The sequence below is a fragment of the Dipteris shenzhenensis genome, chromosome 10 (genome assembly GCF_047967505.1).
Source record: "Dipteris shenzhenensis isolate YYH24624 ecotype China chromosome 10, Dip_SZ_1.0, whole genome shotgun sequence".
Lineage (NCBI taxonomy): Eukaryota > Viridiplantae > Streptophyta > Polypodiopsida > Gleicheniales > Dipteridaceae > Dipteris > Dipteris shenzhenensis.
Genome location: NC_141605.1, coordinates 17,089,327 through 17,107,238, shown reverse-complemented (window position 1 = coordinate 17,107,238; position 17,912 = coordinate 17,089,327). Strand labels below are relative to the sequence as shown.

The following is a 17,912-nucleotide window of genomic DNA, read 5'->3' as shown; positions in this document are numbered from 1 at the left end:
AAGGGCAGTGTTCTCTACAAGATTATTAGTTTCTAGGTCATGGATTCTTTCAAGCTAAAGTGGCATCCAATGCTGAAAGAGACTGGTTGTCATGTTCAATCGGATTCAAAGGCAACCTCGTTTATTCGATACCATGGAGTGCTTCCTTTTCTATGGAAGAGGTGCTTCAACATGAGTGTCCGGTCTGGATTCATTTTTTAAGGTTGTCTTTACTATTGCGTGGTGAGGTTGATGCTATTGCAAGATCGTTGGGTCGTGTTTTTGTATGTGCCTCCTGTTCAACCAAAGAAAGCTTCCCCCAAAGCGTGCATTCTTTGGGAGGGATGACATGACCCTCCTTTGCAATTGGAACTCATGACCCATAATGGTTGGGAGCTCGTTATCCAAGTTTGTTTCGGTGCTTTCCTAGATGCATGCTACAAGTGTCGACAAACTGGCCATTATGCCCGAAGTTGCCCGTTGCATGACGCTTCCGTGCAAAAAGAAGATAGTACTGATGGTGGGTTGCTGCTCAGCATTGCAATGAAATAGCTATGGGTGGAAAGTAGAAGCAATGAACAATACATATGCGACCAAATACAGATGAGGGATTACAGACGAGACGTAAGGTGGAGGATAATCGGAATATTGACCCGAAGTAAAAGGAGAGGATGGATGAGGAGGCTCCTCTCTTGGGCTGTTTGGTTAACGAAGGGGCTAATAGTCACCGGATTCCTAGGCACCTAGCTGGTCATGGTAATATGGCTTCTACCTCTAAGACGACATTCCAATGCCTTAGCAAGACTTTAGCAAGCTTTAGCGATTGAGAATTTGAACAGCTACAGGGAGACATAACGGACTTCTTTCTCTCTTTTCTAGCATAGTGGGCTGTCACGTTGCTTAATCTCCCCTCAGTCATCTCGCAACAGCTTCTCATTTGCTCGATTACTCCTATCTTTCTCGATCCCCTATTAGTGCACTTACGAGAGCATTCCTGTGTGAGTGGTAGACTCATCGGACACGAAAAACCAAGGAAAATCTTTGCTAATACTTGCGGGTAATAAGGAGCCCCTATTTCAAGACTAACATCGATGTTTTGAGCCTTGAAAGTAGCGCAATCAAATGCAAGTATTGTCCTCCATGTCCCACTATAACATCATTGAAAGTAGGATGTCCTCATTTGTAGCTCAATCAAATGCAAGCCCACTAAACATGCCGGAAACTTTGCAGCAGTTGCCAAGTCTCTCCTATTTCTCAGCCTAAAATCTCTCTATGTAGCTTGTAGGAAAAGGGGGGAATGTAAAGTCGAAGATTTTCCCACCCTCCTATTTTCTAGTCTCAACTGTAGAAAGTTGCTGCGACCCTGCCCCTCCGATGGTTGAGCAGCAGCAATTCTATCAGAACGGCCAAAGGCAGCTTTTACGAGCAGGGAGGAAGAATAACCTTCGTTCCAAAATTGATACTATGCTGAAGCCTCTCAAATGCTTTCTGAACCCAAGATGGTGCTGCTGTGCAGAAGCTTACAACTGGCTCATCAGCTAGCTTGCAGGACTGCAGCATGCGTGACTATGTGTCTATATATAATTGAGGATCAGCCCTCTTCATTAAGGCGACCCTTGCCAGATGGTCCCTTTGTTGCAGCGGAAGTAATGACACAAGATTCTGCGGTGTATTTCGTCTCACTACCTCACACGAACTTTGGGAGAAGCTACTACAACACTTTGCAGGAACGATGGCAGTAATTTATGAAGATTAGATTTGTGTCTGCGGTTGAACATCGTTACCTATTACTTTCCGGCTGCTCCCTACTTTTGGGACTAATCTCTCTCTCAAGGTTGTGAACTCATGGATTGGTGCTCCTTACTCAGCTCACTTATGCGGCATAACAGACATGCTGACTCTTCAACTAGCGGGCTGCACGTCTAGACAGAACTTATGTTACAATTAATGCATGGTGGATTCACGCTCGGGTTCATGGCGAAATCCGGCATTGTTCTACTGCCCTTTCGATTGTGTTCTCTTTCTCGCCGGCCATGCGAACTGTTGCTGATAAGGGACCTGTGCCCTTTAAGATGAACATCTCCCGAAGTTTATAAGTTGGTTGCTAGAGCTTGGCATAGTGGGCAACAGAAAGTTCTAGACCCCATTCGTGGATGGGAGGAGTGTCTACGCTGTGTGATTATGGCATGCAAGAAATATGGAAGGAAGAAAGCAACAATCTGTGCTCCATTTCTCTTTGAATCTGTATCTCGATTGAGCTTAGACAAGGAGGGAGATAAGGATCCCAAGAGGCTTCTTGAATTGCATGCAGGAGGGCAGTCCGAATCTCCATCAAGGAGTAGCATCAGTTAGAATTCAGGCAGGACTAAAATGGCTTGATTTAGGCGACAGGCCTTCCGAGTCTTCTTCAAACATGTGAAGGAGAAAAGGCAAAAGGAGCAGATTTCTGACATCCGGGACGAGCATGGAACTCTGATCACCAAGGAAGAGGATATAGCCAGAGTGTTTCGCAACCATCTGGTGGGCACAAGGTCTCATCATAACGAAGACTATGAGGCACAGATTGCCCGCTTCTTGCAGCCCACAGCGACTATCATCTCCCCTTAGGAAGCCGCTCTTCTGCAACGTCCATTTTCTACGGCGGAGCTTCACTATGTTGTCATCTGCATGGCACAAGAAAAAGCACCTGGACCTGGTATCCCAGTAGATTTCTTCCAATTTTACTGGAAGGATCTCACTGCCTTCCTCAACAGTTGTATTCGTAGAGGCAGCTTCCTTCATCAACGCAGGAGTAATGATACTGATCCCTTTAAGTAGTTGCCACGTTTTCCACTAAAGACAGGATTTCCCAAATGGAAACCGATCTCGCCTGTCTGCCCTCTATGTCGAGTGAGCATGGAGACTCATTTTCACATATTTGGGGGTGTCTTGTGTGTGGCGGATGATCCAGTGTTGGCTGGCTAGAGCAAACCTACACCCGCAGATAAATTGGAAGATTGCCTTGGAGATAGAGGCAAGCTCAATGATGTTCAAATTCATATTTGGTCCTTGGTGAGAGCTGTAGTCATAAGCCAGTTATGGCGAGTTACAAATCTCGTTGTATTTATACATGCTCGAATTCCTGCTCAGTTAGCATCACAGGTACTAAAGGAGGAGCTTAATGTTTTCACCTTCTGTGCTTCTCCTCTGCGGAGCTCTCAGTAACTGTGAATCTACTGCAACAGGCTCTTTAAGAACTGAACTTCTCGTTCTCTATAATTTTCATTCTGATAAAGTTTCTCCCCAAAATTTTTTTTCTTATGACGTATCACAGCCTTAAAGTATCAAAATTATGTACTATATAGAAGAAATCATGAAAAAGTAAAGGACTATGGGTCCTCAAAACCCCCACCCCATGGCTAGTCTCCGTGAATGGCTAAGCACAATATTTGCAACCTCATGCTAAACATCCGAAAAGCCATCGACACCCCCAGTATGGTCTCATGGTTCATCAGTGTGTTCCTTTCAATCATCCAGCCCTCGCATCCTCACTACTCCAAAATCCGAACTCTTGGGATTCCGAACATGTTCCTACCCGCGATTGTAAAGAAAACCTTAAGGGCAAGCCCCATATGGGTGTGCACAAACGAACGTGAAGGGAAGCACCAATAATTCGTTGGCAAGAAACTTAGGCAAAACCAAAAATTCCTGTCATCCTTCTGAAAGGAGAAATGACAGCAAAGTACCAATCAACTAAGGTCAACCCTTGCTCTCCCAGCACGATGCTGCCTTGTCTTTCCAGCACCTTAAATCATCTAGAATGTCAGGTGCTTCACCTCTGACAATCCTATGCCTGATGGGTAAACATCAAAATGTTCCTCTAGGAAACATTTCGAATTTGAGCCTGAGGATTTTGGGATCTAAAAATGAAAGATTGAAGCTAGCATACAGTTCAATGCAAGACTAATAAGTTTGGGCTTGGTGGAGCCCACTCTTTTCCACTCACAATATAGGGGTACGCACGTACATTTTTCAGATTTGATATTCCAGTCAACTTTAGGAATATAGAAATGATAATTGGTATACTAGTCTTCTTCAATTCCTTTAAACATATGATTTTTTCACTTTAGTCCCACCCCAATGAAGAATTCTAATTATAGATGACCTTTAAATAGCAATGCGAAAAACTATTGTCATTTGGATATCCCACAGAATAGAAAATTAAGGTTTTCTGATAGCTGGAATGATCCACAAGAAATGACGCACGGGGCCAAGAAATGTCAAATTTAAACAGCACATGCTCCCAAATCGCTTCGATAGTAGGAGCTTCCAGCAGGATTCTTAAATGGAGCAAAAAATAACAATTGGGTACTCTGGATGGATTCATACACTTATTCCCAAATCCGTAAGGCAGGCTGTGTTAGGCATTATGAGATGGATACACCTTTCAATACATCTCCTGCCTTCTCTTGCCTTGATCTGTACACTCTATAGAGCCTTTCCATTGAAGAAATAGATTCTCTCTTACGGCTTCCACAAATTGGACTAAAGCATGATTCCATGTACCCAATGTAACCTTGAAAACTCCAGAAGACATCTTCATTATACAGGTAGCATGTATTTCTAAGAGAGGAACCTCGTTTGCTCAACTCTCCTGCTTTTCCACAGGTTCACAGAGAGTGGCTGCTTTTTTCACAGGTTCACAGGGAGTGGCAGCTCCAGATGTTCCTAGCCCTCCATTTGCTGAGACCCCCGTGATCTCTTCTTCTGACACTACTACTGAATCTTGCACTTTCCCACTTTCATCCGAGAACTCTGATGATGTATTGCTTGTAGTTGAAGGACCTTTGGCACAAGGAGCCATTGGCATAGCAAAAGGTGAAATGTTGCACACCTGTTTCATTGGATGATCAAACTTGCATGTAGGGCCAAACTTACAGATGCCGTACCGACTATAGAAAGTACAATGAGACTCTCCCTGAAGATGAACACTGATCAAGTCAGAAAAATATAAACTAAAACATGTGAAACATGAAAATCCATGAAATTTTTATTGTAAAGAAAACAAAACAAGAAAAATACAAAAATTGTTCACAGCAAAAGTTGCTCTCATTCAAGATTTATGCAATCTCACTGGGCGTAGTGGAAGACCGATGATGCTCAAGGTGCAGGGAGATGGTGAAGCAGCCCTCCCTCTAGGATGATGAAATTTGCAAGCGGCACCAAATTTGCAGTTCCCGGTTCTAAGGTAATAATGACAATCTGGTTGTCCCACCCTTTCAGGGAGCTCACCGTCTCTGTAAGCCAAAGGCATTTGTAACAATGATTCTTTGCTGTTAACAGACTGCACATCATTCCCTTGCAGTCCTTCAGCAGAATCAGTATTTTGTTGGAATCTACCATAAACAAAATTGTTTCTTGAACCCTGATGCAAATCCTCTACAGATGTCATATGTGGACCCTGCAGTCATCATCAATTCAATAAGAAAATAGCAGCTGATACAGAGAAGAGTTTCAAATTAATCTTCTTTATTTATGTTGATCTCTTAGAGTAAAGAAAAACAATTCAAATCCCTGCAGATAGAGCTCCATCCTATGTCCTTTAAGAATCAAAGAGCAGAAATTAGTCCGATCAGCCATTATGCTAGAGCTTGTAGGAAGAATCCATTAGAAAAGAAAGACAAATCCCTAATAGTTGAAGACAGAGCAGAGCAATATGGTAAGCCTTTTTATCCCCACTAATGAGCTCCTCCTCCCTGTAGCTGGAGGATGAACAAACACATTCCAGCATTTTCCGATGTTTCCTGATGCATTAACACGCATTAACACGTGTTAATAAGCACATGGAGACAAATACCAGTACAGATCTCTGCAGCCAATGGATCCAAAGAGTATTCCTGGATTTGCAAGGACAAAGAGAGGCTTGAATAAACAAAAGTAAGAGGAGAGACATACTCCACCATGAGTGTTCTCCGCATATTAAATCACTACAGGTGCTTACTTTCAACGAGTGCCACTGTAAATCATGAGATGAAAGCAGGGTTGTGACACGTTTGTTACCAGAGGCATTGAAAGGAATGAGTTCTACAAGTCCACATGTCAATGCTAATCTTGAGAACCTCCCACGTTTGAGGTCTCTAAAAGGCCTTGTGTTTAAACTTTACTATCTTTTTCTTATTGGGTGGAGATCTCTTCTAATCATTTGTGTGGTCATATTCCTCTGCTTGGTTCCTTTGGCTGCTTTGCATTTATGAATCTTGATGCCAGATGTGCCAAGTCTTCTATGGCCTTGCTGTCGACACCGTGTTTCTTTTGATCATTATCTTTTCCTACAATTTCCAATAAAGATGCAATTGGTACTGCCAGGGTTCAACTTCATTCTCCCTTATTAAGGGCGTAATCGGTGTTCCTGGAAACTCAAGTTAGTCCATTTTGTCAAAATACTGTCCCTCACAGTGCCACATAGCCTCATACATTGATGGCTTCAATAGAGAGATGTAGATATCCATTTGCAAGAAGTCTCAACGTGAGTCGTGATTTAATGAAAAGCCTCCAATTTTTCATATGAGAGTTTTTGGTTAAACTTTCCTATGTTCTTGATTGAACAAGAACCAGGTGGAGGCCTTGAACTCAGGCTCCTTTAAATTGTACTCTTCATGCTTGCCAAGTATGAAGCCTCACAAGAATCTGAGATTTTCAAGTAGCTGACTGTTAGAACTTATGTCTCAAGTAATCGTGTCTGCCATTTTTTACTTGTTCATGTGGTTACCATTGTCATGAGTGGTGTGCAAGAAATCTGCCCAACTCTCAAAGAACTCAACATAATAGTTGTTCACACTCAAGTTATTATGCACTCGAGCAAAATCATGCACAAACAAATAGAGTGACAAGATAGTATCCACCCAAACATCCTCAAGAACCACAATCGTGGACGTGGTCCATAAGTTATAACAGCCTAATTATATTGGAAAAATCAAAGACGAATGGTCTTTGGATGGTTGTACAAACAGATGACAGATCGTACCCACACGTCATGCTCACCTCCAAGCCATAGATTCAGAAATATGCTGGATCACCCCTGAGTTGAAGTTATAGGATATCCTCTCTAGCCCAAGCTAGCAACAAGAAACCATGGCATCCCCAAACACCCGTGATCCACCACAAGGTTGTCATGCTGCTACCAAAACCCTACGGCTACCAATGAGTCCAAAATCCACAAAGATTTGACCCAGATAATGAGAGCTAAGCCACTTAGCTATATACCTCCCCTTAGGTGCGTTCCACCTAGCTACGGGGATTATCAAGCCTTGCTAATACCTACTATGCACTAGTGAGATATGCCACCTACGTTAGGTACAAACCAAATAGGGTTAGTTCTGGACAAAACATTAGTCCCCCCTTAAGTGAGAAGTTATAGCCTCTTACACCAAAGTTTGGGAATAACCTCCACAAATACCTATGCGAGCTCATATCTGTTTATTGTGGATAATGTTAGAATAAACTGAGCCATCTTGGTAAGCCAATCCACGACTACTCAAATAGCATCGTGACCTTTTTGGGTCCGTGGTAATCTTGTAACAAGATCCATGCAAATACTTACCCATTTCTCATTGGGAATCTCAAGTGGAAATAAACAAGATGGCAATCAAACTGTGTGCTTGAGCACAATGATTATGCAACCTTCACTTCCCCTCTTTAAGTTATAGCTGAAAGACCAAGACGTTGTGGAAAGTATGAGAACTCGTCAAGGGAAAGTAGCTTTGTGAAGCTATATGCCACCTATTAGTTGTTGGAGGTCAGCATCTCCTGATGTACCATGGTTAGGTTAGGTCATGAGTTGTGGGTGTGCCCACCCCCTGAGAGGGTAGTGAAGAGTAGGGCTGAGGGCACATCTACCTGTGTGGTGCACCACATGGGGCTTGTCAGTACAGTTGCATGTGGATGGGCCAAGAGGGGATTGCACGATTGTTTGGGGCCCTTACATGCCTACTTGTTGCCACATGGCAGCCCACGTGGACGTGCACTGTGTTGGCCAATGTGAGTGGGCTGCGTGGCCACCTTTTGGTGCTGCAGCCCCACTCCTAGTAGGCTACATATGAGCAGAGGTGGGCCAACCTGTTGGTCAGCCACCTAGGCTGCTGGTCGGCCTGGTTGTGGCAGGGCGCTGCATGGCAGCCCGTATTAGGGAAGAAGGGGGTTGGCCCATGGAGCTGCTCAGTTGGGCCTAGAGGCATTGGTCAGCCCCCCATATGCTACAGGCCCACTATGGCCTGCTGGTCTGCCTGTCTGACCAGCCGACTGGGGGGTGTGGAGTGCCTATTTATAGCCCCTCCCCCCAATTGTTTGTCTTGTAGCACCACATGTGTCTTGGGCCTTTTCCTGAGATCCCTTGCAGTCTCTCCTTCTCTCCTTGCAGTTAATTGTGTATTGTTTGGTTTGCTCTCTCCATTTCTGTTCAGCACTTCTCACATGGTATTAGAGCCACGGTTGGCTAGAGAACCACACCTTTAAGGCTATAAAATCATGTGAGAAAGAGAGGAGAGGGCTATAAAATCAAGATTGATACCTCTAAAATAAGAAGATTGATAAAGAAAGAGAGGAGAGGGCTGGAGAAGATGGTGAAGAGGCTTGGGGCCTAGGTACCTTCACACCTTCTAAGGCTATAAAATCAAGATTGATGCCTCTAAAATAATGGGGTGGTCATCTAAAATGTCTAGATAGTTCCACTACCCCAACCGCCAGAACTCCCACAAAAGGGACATCAAGGATGAGGCTTCAACACCAGAGTCCTAGAGCATGGAAAAGACTCTTGAGTCTCCTTAGTCATCCCTGAAGGAGAAGAGCCCTGAGCTTGTGAGGAGGTAGGCTAGGGCTAACACAAAACAGTTGTGTTCTTGCCAGACGACTTAGGTAGAGGTAGGAGTTCAGTGTCTGGTGGGGCTGGGAGGGAGGAGGAGAGGCAACAGTGGGGACTGCAGATGAGGGGAGGGGAGAATGAGGCTACAATAAACAAGGGGGGTTGTACACAGTTGCCACCAGTCCAATCAGTCCAAACCATAGAGATCCAAAAGGTACAGCCTTCAAGACTGTTGTACCTTGGACCTTGCAATTTAAGGCCCTTGAAACATTGCTACCCCATCTCTTAAGTTTCTTGTTGAACTTCTATCTTTATAAACAGCTGGTAAGCATTCATCTTCTGTAATAAGATTTATTGCTATGTTTTCCATTCACTAAGATAAAACAGATGGACGACATACCGCACTTTTGTCCTTTGAAGATACACTATCTGCTTCATCATAAGAGAGATGAGACAAAATAACTCAAGGAGAGATGAGAGAAGGTTTAAGAATGTACTTCATAAGGACTCCATCCAGGCACTGGTGCTTGAAGCGGGAGGATCATCGGTACCCACCCTGTAGGCGAAGGTAATCCTAACCCTGGAAAGTAAGAACCTCTTGCCACTGACCAGGTTGCAATGCTCCCCTGATAAGGGGCAGGAGCCAGTGTTCCCAATGTATATGGGGAGGAGCTTGGCAGAGGCCACATGGTGTTTATTGCCCCAGGTTGAGGATGATGGAACTTACAGTTCGGGCCAAATTTGCACGATCCCGTGCGTTCATAGTATGTACACACTTTTTCACCCTGATATCAAAGAAGACACAGGTCGTCATTCTAACTGCAGTCTGAAAAATGAGACCACCAAGTTTAAGGCACAATGAAATCACAGAGAAATAACCCAAACAGTCAGCAAATTTGCAAGCCACGTCCCCATTCAAAAGCACCATCCACTGATAATAGTCCTCATGATACAATTGCCATCAAGGGACCCATCCACTTGCAAGAATAATATACAAGAAGCTGGGATGCATTATAAGCAATATAGGCACAGCAGGACTCCTTCACAAACCAGGCGTACAGGAAGACCAAGTGAGTTTAGCTGGACTTGTCCTTTATATGATCCAGCCTTCTCCCTAGGATGGTGACATCTGCAAGTGGCTCCAAACTTGCAGGTCCCATTTTTCAAATAGCGCTGCAAGATTTACATTCTCGAGTGAATAAAAGTGAAAACATCTCAACTGGACCAACAATGGAAAGAGCAGATTATACAAATCTCTAAGGCTCTCTAGAGTTTGAGGTTTTGTGAAAAGAATCTGCCTGACACAGCATTCATCAAGAAGGTGATAAAAGGTTAACATCATCCTACTGCGAACTTCAAACACCCGTATTTCTTTCAAACTACAGTTCGTAATGTACCTGACACTCCGGCTGTCCAATCTTTTGCGGAACCTCCTGTTTCTCTTTCAAAAGTAAAGTATCCTGCCGAGACCATCTATCAATTGAAGTTTTCATGGCAGATATATTTGCAAACAATAAATTACATCTCTAGTTCAACAATATTGTTAGATGATTGTACCTGCAACTCAGGCTGTCCAATTTTGCCAGAGTAGCCGTCTTCTTTTTTACCAGGCGCTGTCCCCTGCGCACCAAATCTGTGAATTAGATTATCTCAACTCGGAAAAGGGACAACCTCCTATCGGCTTGCCTTGCGTGCCGACTTCCGCACTGGACTTGGCCACAATGGCGACACTTTTGGAACTTCAGTTACAATAACCTGACTATAACCGGGCTTATGGCCTTTCTTCCTAGATCCGCCCATTTTACCGTCAATACGACCAAGAAACCGCTAAAACCATCCCTTAATGCAAGAGGAGTAAAAGTAGCGAAAAGAGTCGCACCAGCCTGCCAATTTGGGGATGGTTGAATCGGCAATTCATGCCATAGCCACAAAGACCGTTGCGCAAGTAATATACGCAGTCGGGCTCGCCCGGACGCTCCGGATACGAGCCCGTAGCCCCGTCCGTCCCATGCTGAGGTTGAAGTGCCATTGTCCGGTCTGCAACATGCACACGCTTCAACAGACAAAACATCGAGTCTACCGGAACATTCTTCTTTTGCAACTGATTTGGAGCCTCATTTTTCAACAGTTGTATCTTCAAATTACATTTTCGAATCCGCACGATTGGGAATCACGTTTGAGCGACACTTCAAGCAAGCCCTTTGACAAGCATGCACAAACAAAACGGTCTACTGGCGTCAAGTTCAGGCTGTCACAAAATTCTCACTGGCCGACTCGTTTGTCATTCGTCAGGTTCTCTTAGTGGAAACACGGAACGAACGCGTTGGTGAAGTTCGGTTTTTGAAAGAGAGGTTGAATTACGTGACGGAGACGCTAGATGGAGTACGTTCTACAGTGGCATTGCCATGCGGGGGGGGGGGGGGGGGGGAGGGGGCAGGGGGTGCGGATCTCGCAAGAGAATTCTCGACGGCGAGATCTTCTAAAGGGAAAGCAATGCGGGGCAGGCAAGCGAGGGCGATCTAGCGACAGGAGCTGGTGGAGCAGCGAGCAAGAGGGGGAGGCGAAACCAAGCAAGGAGAAAAAAGAAAGAGTGAAGAAACGGAGGAAGAAGAGGAAGAGGAGGAGACCTGTGGGATGGGAAACGATGTCGTCGTCGTCGGATGTGAGGGTGCTGGAGCTGGTGAGACTGCGCGAGGGGGAGGGAGCCATGGAAAGGGAGAAGAAGGAAGCGATGGAGGATTGAAGCTATGGAGAAATGAAGCTATGGAGCTGGAGCAGAGCAGAAATCTATGGCGATTGGAGCAGGAGACTGAGAGCTATGGCGATCGAAAAGCTGAGAATGAAAGAATTGATGAAGGCTGGCGATCTGAAAGAGTTTGTTTTGTAAGTGTGTAATTTAACGCGAGTCGGGAACGAAGATGATGACGTGGACCCCTTTTAATGTCGGTCTCCTCTACCTTCCCATGTCGCTTTTTTCTCCCTTCCTTTTATTACTACCGTGCGTGTGTGCCGCACGTGTGCTCCCCCTCACACGTGTGCTCTCCGCTCGTGTTTGCTTTTCCTGCGCGCTTGTGTACACGTCCCATCTCCATCCCTGCTTTTCTTTTCTTTTCTGCGCGCGTTCCTAGAAGTCCCATCTTTGGACATCGGTAGTCGTCATACATACACAACTTACACGGTTTGGGCTTTCGCACCACACACTTGAGCTAGCTCGCTACCCGCATTCGATTCCCCTGTGCTGTGCCCACGTAGGACCTATTGCCATGGTAGTTAGAATCGGTCCAGGGACTTTAAGCCTGTCATCAAGGACCGAGTATTTGTGGCTAGTGACAGTCCCTCTGTGTGTGTGTGAGAGAGACCAAAAACAAAAAAGTGTGCTTTAGCAATCCCAAGGAGAAGGAAGCTTGAATGGGAAATTCTATCAAAGCAATTTAAAACTGTTTAGCCACCGTATTCTTCAGGAGAAATCAAACTCACCACTTTGTAACTAGTCCCCACACTTCTATCCCAACTGTCTTGCCCAAAGCTATGCAACATGATTTGAAAGCATTAGCAATCGGCATGCTTGTAATAACTTGAGCTTCAGACTATATATTTGATATAAGACTATATATGTGATTGATGGATCTATCCTTCTTATAGTTTTTTTCATTGGCCTAAGTTCTTTATCATCTCACCTTCACAACCCCCCATCTTTATCACTCACCTTTACATCTATTCCTTGTTGATAAAAATAGAGTTAATTACAAGCCATTTCTAGAAAGCTACCATATTTTGTAATGAATAACTATCTTGTCATAAATTGTGCAAATCAATGTCTAAAATAATTGCATCCTTGTTTAAGCATGCATAAGACCTTATATTGTGAAGATTAGATTAAAGAAGTCATCATATAAGGGAGGTGATAAGAACTTAATAATTTTGGATCTCTCTCTCTCTCTCTCTCTCTCTCTAAAACATGATGATCCTCATCCTTTATATCATTCTAGTGGGTGGAACAAACATGCAACATGACAATGCTTACTCTAGGCCCATATGTCCACACATATAGTATTTCTTTCCATGGCGAACATGCTTATGTCTTTACGAAGCCTACATGCTTTAATGAGAGGCTCATCAAGTCTCCTCAAGTTTCCTCACATGGACAAGTTTGCCATTCATAAGAGAAATACTATCATTATAGGTTTAGCATTGGCTTAGGATGGGATTAGCATGGTGTTGTAACTTGTATGCTCCACTTTAATAAACTCATGGGATAGAGCAATTTTTTCCCATCGCGCACTATTGTTCTCTTTAATCTCTATCCCCTCCCCTCCCATCTGCCCCTATGTTTTATTTGCGAGTTACATTTCACTCTACTTGTAGGGAGAAAGAAACTAGCAAACAATTTGATCAATACCATTCAATTCACTAATCAAGATGCCAATTGCTTTGATGCAACTATGCCCCTTATAAATATCATAGAACTCAAAATGGATTTTTGACAGAAAGGGTGTCCAGAAATTCCACAAGTAGGAATCAATGGCTCAAACAAATTAGCATATCCCCCAATTATATGCTTATGATATTGGGTAATTTTGTTTACAGTAGACACTTTGTTCTATATGTGACTAAAAGGAAGCGGTGCAACCTTTCATTGGACTATGTTTCACCACATCATCATCACAACCAAGCCTAATCCTAAGATTAACCTTGTAATTGAATGGAATGGCTAACATTAAGCTAATCTTGATTGCGATCTATTGGATTGTGATTATGTTCCATAAATCTTCATGATATATGACTTAGGGCATATTCTAGAGCATGTGCACTACATGCATGTGCTTGAGTAGGCAAATAAAACCATCGGTAATGAATCAAACACCCAAAAATAAAGTAAATTTTATATTGCTTTCAGCACAAAATTTTTTTAGATATTTGAAAATAACAGGCCATTACGTAAGCTTGCATGTGACATAAGACTCGGAAAGAAACAAGGATAGAATAAAGTTCCATTTTCCAAATGTGTGTAGATGATGTTATGATACTTAACATTCATTTTCCTTTCTCCAAGTCTCCTCTAGACTTGTTATAGTTTATTGGAAATATGTTTTCTTTTTGTGGAAACAGGTTGATCATTCATGCATAGCAAAGCCATGGTGTTATCATCTTTGTTATGTGTATGAACTTCATCATGGTATAGATATATGATGACAAGTGGCACCACTATCACCACTCGCCTTTTCTTTTTTGATAAGGCCTCGGAAGCATGGCATTGGAATCATTCTTACCACAACCAACCAAGAAAGAACTTATCTTTGTGCACTATACAACCATGCATTCACCTTTAGAATCTCTCCTTTAATGCATTTCTCAATATTGCACCTCTACCACATACCCTCTTTTCATGTCCTCAAAATATTATTACCTTTACCCTTTTTCACCCAATTTGTGTTTCTACTTTCACGATATTCTTGTAGCCTCCTTATATATCATTGTCAAATCTTTCCATCAATTTACCTTTTATAGGCACATCATCTTCATTAGTCACTTTGTGGCAAGCCTACATTCCATGATTTGAGTTATACTTTTTCCCTTCATATTCCCCTTTTCATGAAGTAATTCTTCACTTTACATTGTGTATACCACTTTGCATTGTTTATATTACTTGGTTTTCCTAAGTCTCTAGATATAGCATCTACTATATTTCAAATACACTCTATAATTTAATGTGGAATCTCTCAATAAAATGGAAATATGATCACAATGTCAAAATAAAGGAAAATTTAATAAATAAGTCCATATGTAGATACTAAATGTTGACTTTGTTGAGTGGAAACAAGGATTTCTAATGCAACATGTGAGAAAAAAGACACACGAAAAAAATTTCATGTAAGATCAATTAGACGTTTTTGGAGATACTGCATAACTCTTGTGTAGCGTTCTATAAAATATATCTAACAATTAAAATGAATTTTTTTTTATATTTCTCATCAAGATATAGAACTGATGCAAGTTGAGCATTGACCAATTAGACGTTTTTAGAGATACTGCATAACTCTTGTGTAGCGTTCTATAAAATATATCTAACAATTAAAATGAAATTGTTTTTTATATTTCTCATCAAGATATAGAACTGATGCAAGTTGAGCATTGACCCATGCGGGTAAGGTTATTCGTATGTATGTTTTATTAATAATCCATGTTGATTCATGTGGGTAAGAATATTCTTGTAACAAAGTAATGTATGTAGTTGTTGTGCTTTACACTAGACATTCCAACCAACTGCAATCAACAACTCAAGTATGGTTGTTATTTTACATTTTCTTTAGGACACCAAGTGCTCACCTAGACTAAGAGTAGTTTTGATCATGATACCACGTAAGGCTTTTATTTTAGATTTTGGTCATGATACCAAGTACTCACCTAGTAGTTTTAATCACATTGGCATTTAAACATCTAGGAGTTCAATAAGTAATTACTACTTAAAACATTGGGATCTAAATATCTCAGACTTCAAGAAGTAAAATCAAACTAGAAAATAAATTTTTGGATATGTAATTTGATGTTATATATAGATTTCTAATAGATGATAGAGAAAGATATCTTATCATGTCCTCTGTAATATTTTGTACCTTTTCTTCATTAGACATATCCAGTCATCTTTTCTTTCCTTTTGCGCCTTTTCTTCATGAGAAACATATTGACAAAGAGAATAGGAGACCAAGAAAGCAATCATATTTGTGGGAATAATGAAAAATTGATAGGGACATGAGATCCATATTTTGACATTTATGTGCACGTCCAAAGTAAAGGCCACCATTATCTATTGGTCTTTTCGGTACCTAAGACTAAACCCACCTATTGGAATAAGGGATGTACTCTACAAGGCATATACTATTATTTATGTAGTAGTGAAGTATCCAAATAATTATTTTGTGAAGAAATTGTAATAAAACTAAAATTTGGAATTCAAGATAGTCACAAAAGAGTACTAAGGGCAACAACATGCCATGTGATAGGCCATGTTTTTACAAAAAATGACATATGTTATCTCTATATTATGTGGTCATACAAAGGGACATAATGTGCCATGAGAAACTAACATTTTAGACAAAGTGCAACATCTCAAATGTGTATATAAAAGCATTTGTATATAATATTTAGGCATAATGCATCAATTCTTTTCCATCAACACATACATTGACTTCAAAGTAATTGTTTTCTTTTGATTTCTTGGTATTAATTCATCATAACTTTCTTGTTATATTGAAGTTTTATCTTTTAAAAATGGTGAAGGGTATTATAGTAGTTGGAAATAATTTGGACAAAAGAAATGTTGTTTTGAATATATGTAGTCTTAAATTGAGTAAGAGATATGGTGTCATCTAGTGATGATAAGACCTCATTAAGCATGTCAATAGTCATGAATGATACTTTTAAATGTGTTTGTTAATAAGAGTTATAGTTTTTTCTATAACATTATAATGTAGGTGCTATGAAGTATTGGTTAACATGTAATTTAGTGTTAATAATGCATACTTAAATGAGAAGGCTATTTAAAATTATAAAATATTATTTCTTTAAATATTTTGATACGAAACATGTGAATTTCCTTTGATAATATATTTTGAGAGGTTTTGTCAAATTTATGGCCCTAATACCTAAGTGATGCCACCTCACCTTATGGTCTAGCCAGACCCTAGGGCACTCATGCCAAAAATTGGTATAAGAATCATAAATTCAACAAAATCTGGCTTATGGAGAGGGCCATTATAATGAAAAAGGGCATATAGAGCTTGGCAAAAAGTGGAAATTATAAAAAGAAATTTTCATATGCTTAAGCTTATTCAATGTGCTTAAGTGAAATTTGTAGGTATGCTTAATATTTTTTTACTCAAATCTGAGTTATGAGGTTAGTTATGAGAAAGCAATGACCGGTCATGAAGATTAACATTGGAGTAAGATCAAGAAGAGTAGTTCAAGCAAGCTTGATACTTCACTGTATCAAAACACTTCTTGATTCTCTTCATCTTCCTTATCTCTCATTTGACATCCTCCACCTTAGCAGTCTTTCTTTGAATTTGTTATCAGTATGGCACATAAGAGGTTTTTGTCAAAGCATTCCCCATATTGGTGGATGAAGGCTAAAGCCAATGGAATCTTGCAAGGGTCTAATGTATATACATGATGTAGGTGAGGGAGATGGCACACATTTATTTGGATTAGCACAAAGGAGATCCATTGGTGCAACTCTTTCTAACCCATTTTACGTTTGCATATGAAATGTGTATTTGAAATTATAAAGAATAGTGTGGTAATGAACATGTTTGACAAGGTGACATATAGGGTGCCTGATCAAGTTTTGAAAGATTACAGAGAATGGTGTGGTAACGAATGCATTTGATATATAGGGTGCCTAATAAGTTTTGAAAGATAAAACGTAGCTGGTGCCAAAATCAAACTCTACAGTGGCATTGTCCATGCAGTTGGTGCCAATTTAAGAACACGACGTGTATATATTTGATGACAATTGATCCATTAATGTACAACCTGGTCTCAAAGGCATCAAGGCATGTAAGCAAGGATTGCTTGTCAACTAGCATCACCTCTAGCCAAACTCCTTGGAGAGTCAGGAAGGAGATGGGATGGATGGAATGGGAGCCAGCACTGTTCTTGGTGTGGATGGTAGATCAACGACAGGCTCTTCTATGCACGGTGATGTGGTTTGGGTTATGAAATGCCCCTTCCACTTTTCAGTGAGCCATGCAAGAGATTTTCAAACCATACTTGACCGAGTTTATGCACATTTTCTTGAATGATCTTAGTGTGTTTGAATCACTTGAAGCATCCACCGGCTATGTTGTATGACAACATCCTTCAACCTGAACCTTCAGCCTGAACCCGATGAAGTGTGCCTTTGCGGTTCGCAGTGGCCACTTGTTGGGTCACGCCCTCAGTGCTTGCTAGGTCATGTCATTAGCGTGGGAGGAATTGCAACTGATCCTAACAAAGTGGCAGTCATCATGTAGGCACCTATACCCTCTAATTTGAAGGTGTGTATGCGGTTTTTGGGGCAAATCCAGTAGCATGGCAGACATTTGCAGTTCTTGGCTTA

The 17,912-nt window shown here is 41.5% G+C and overlaps 1 protein-coding gene across 2 annotated transcripts; it reads right to left on the bottom strand.

Moving 5' to 3' along the window:
- Positions 1–4,191: 4,191 nt before the first annotated feature.
- Positions 4,192–11,671, bottom strand: LOC147897483 (zinc finger CCCH domain-containing protein 33-like). 2 transcript variants are annotated; one of them, XM_087380415.1, is made up of 8 exons: positions 11,443–11,671; positions 10,695–10,852; positions 10,373–10,435; positions 10,213–10,275; positions 9,866–9,988; positions 9,313–9,600; positions 5,093–5,419; positions 4,192–4,936 (listed from the first exon to the last, which is right to left on the bottom strand). In XM_087380415.1, exons 1-8 carry the CDS (start codon positions 11,522–11,524, stop codon positions 4,604–4,606), a joined length of 1,437 nt encoding a protein of 478 aa, XP_087236541.1. In that variant the 5' UTR covers positions 11,525–11,671; the 3' UTR covers positions 4,192–4,603. The 2 variants fall into 2 exon arrangements, with proteins under 2 accessions (XP_087236541.1, XP_087236542.1); XM_087380416.1 differs by having other exon boundaries at positions 9,875–9,988.
- Between the last annotated feature and the right edge of the window lie 6,241 nt (positions 11,672–17,912).

Coding starts and splice junctions, on each gene's coding strand:
- LOC147897483 (XM_087380415.1), bottom strand. CDS start 11,524: ATGGCTCCCTCCCCCTCGCGCAGTCTCACCAGCTCCAGCACCCTCACA. Junction 10,436..10,694: donor ATCCCCAAATTGGCAGGCTG/GTGCGACTCTTT, acceptor TTTGGTGCGCAG/GGGACAGCGCCTGGTAAAAA. Junction 9,601..9,865: donor TTGGTCTTCCTGTACGCCTG/GTTTGTGAAGGA, acceptor CTTTGATATCAG/GGTGAAAAAGTGTGTACATA.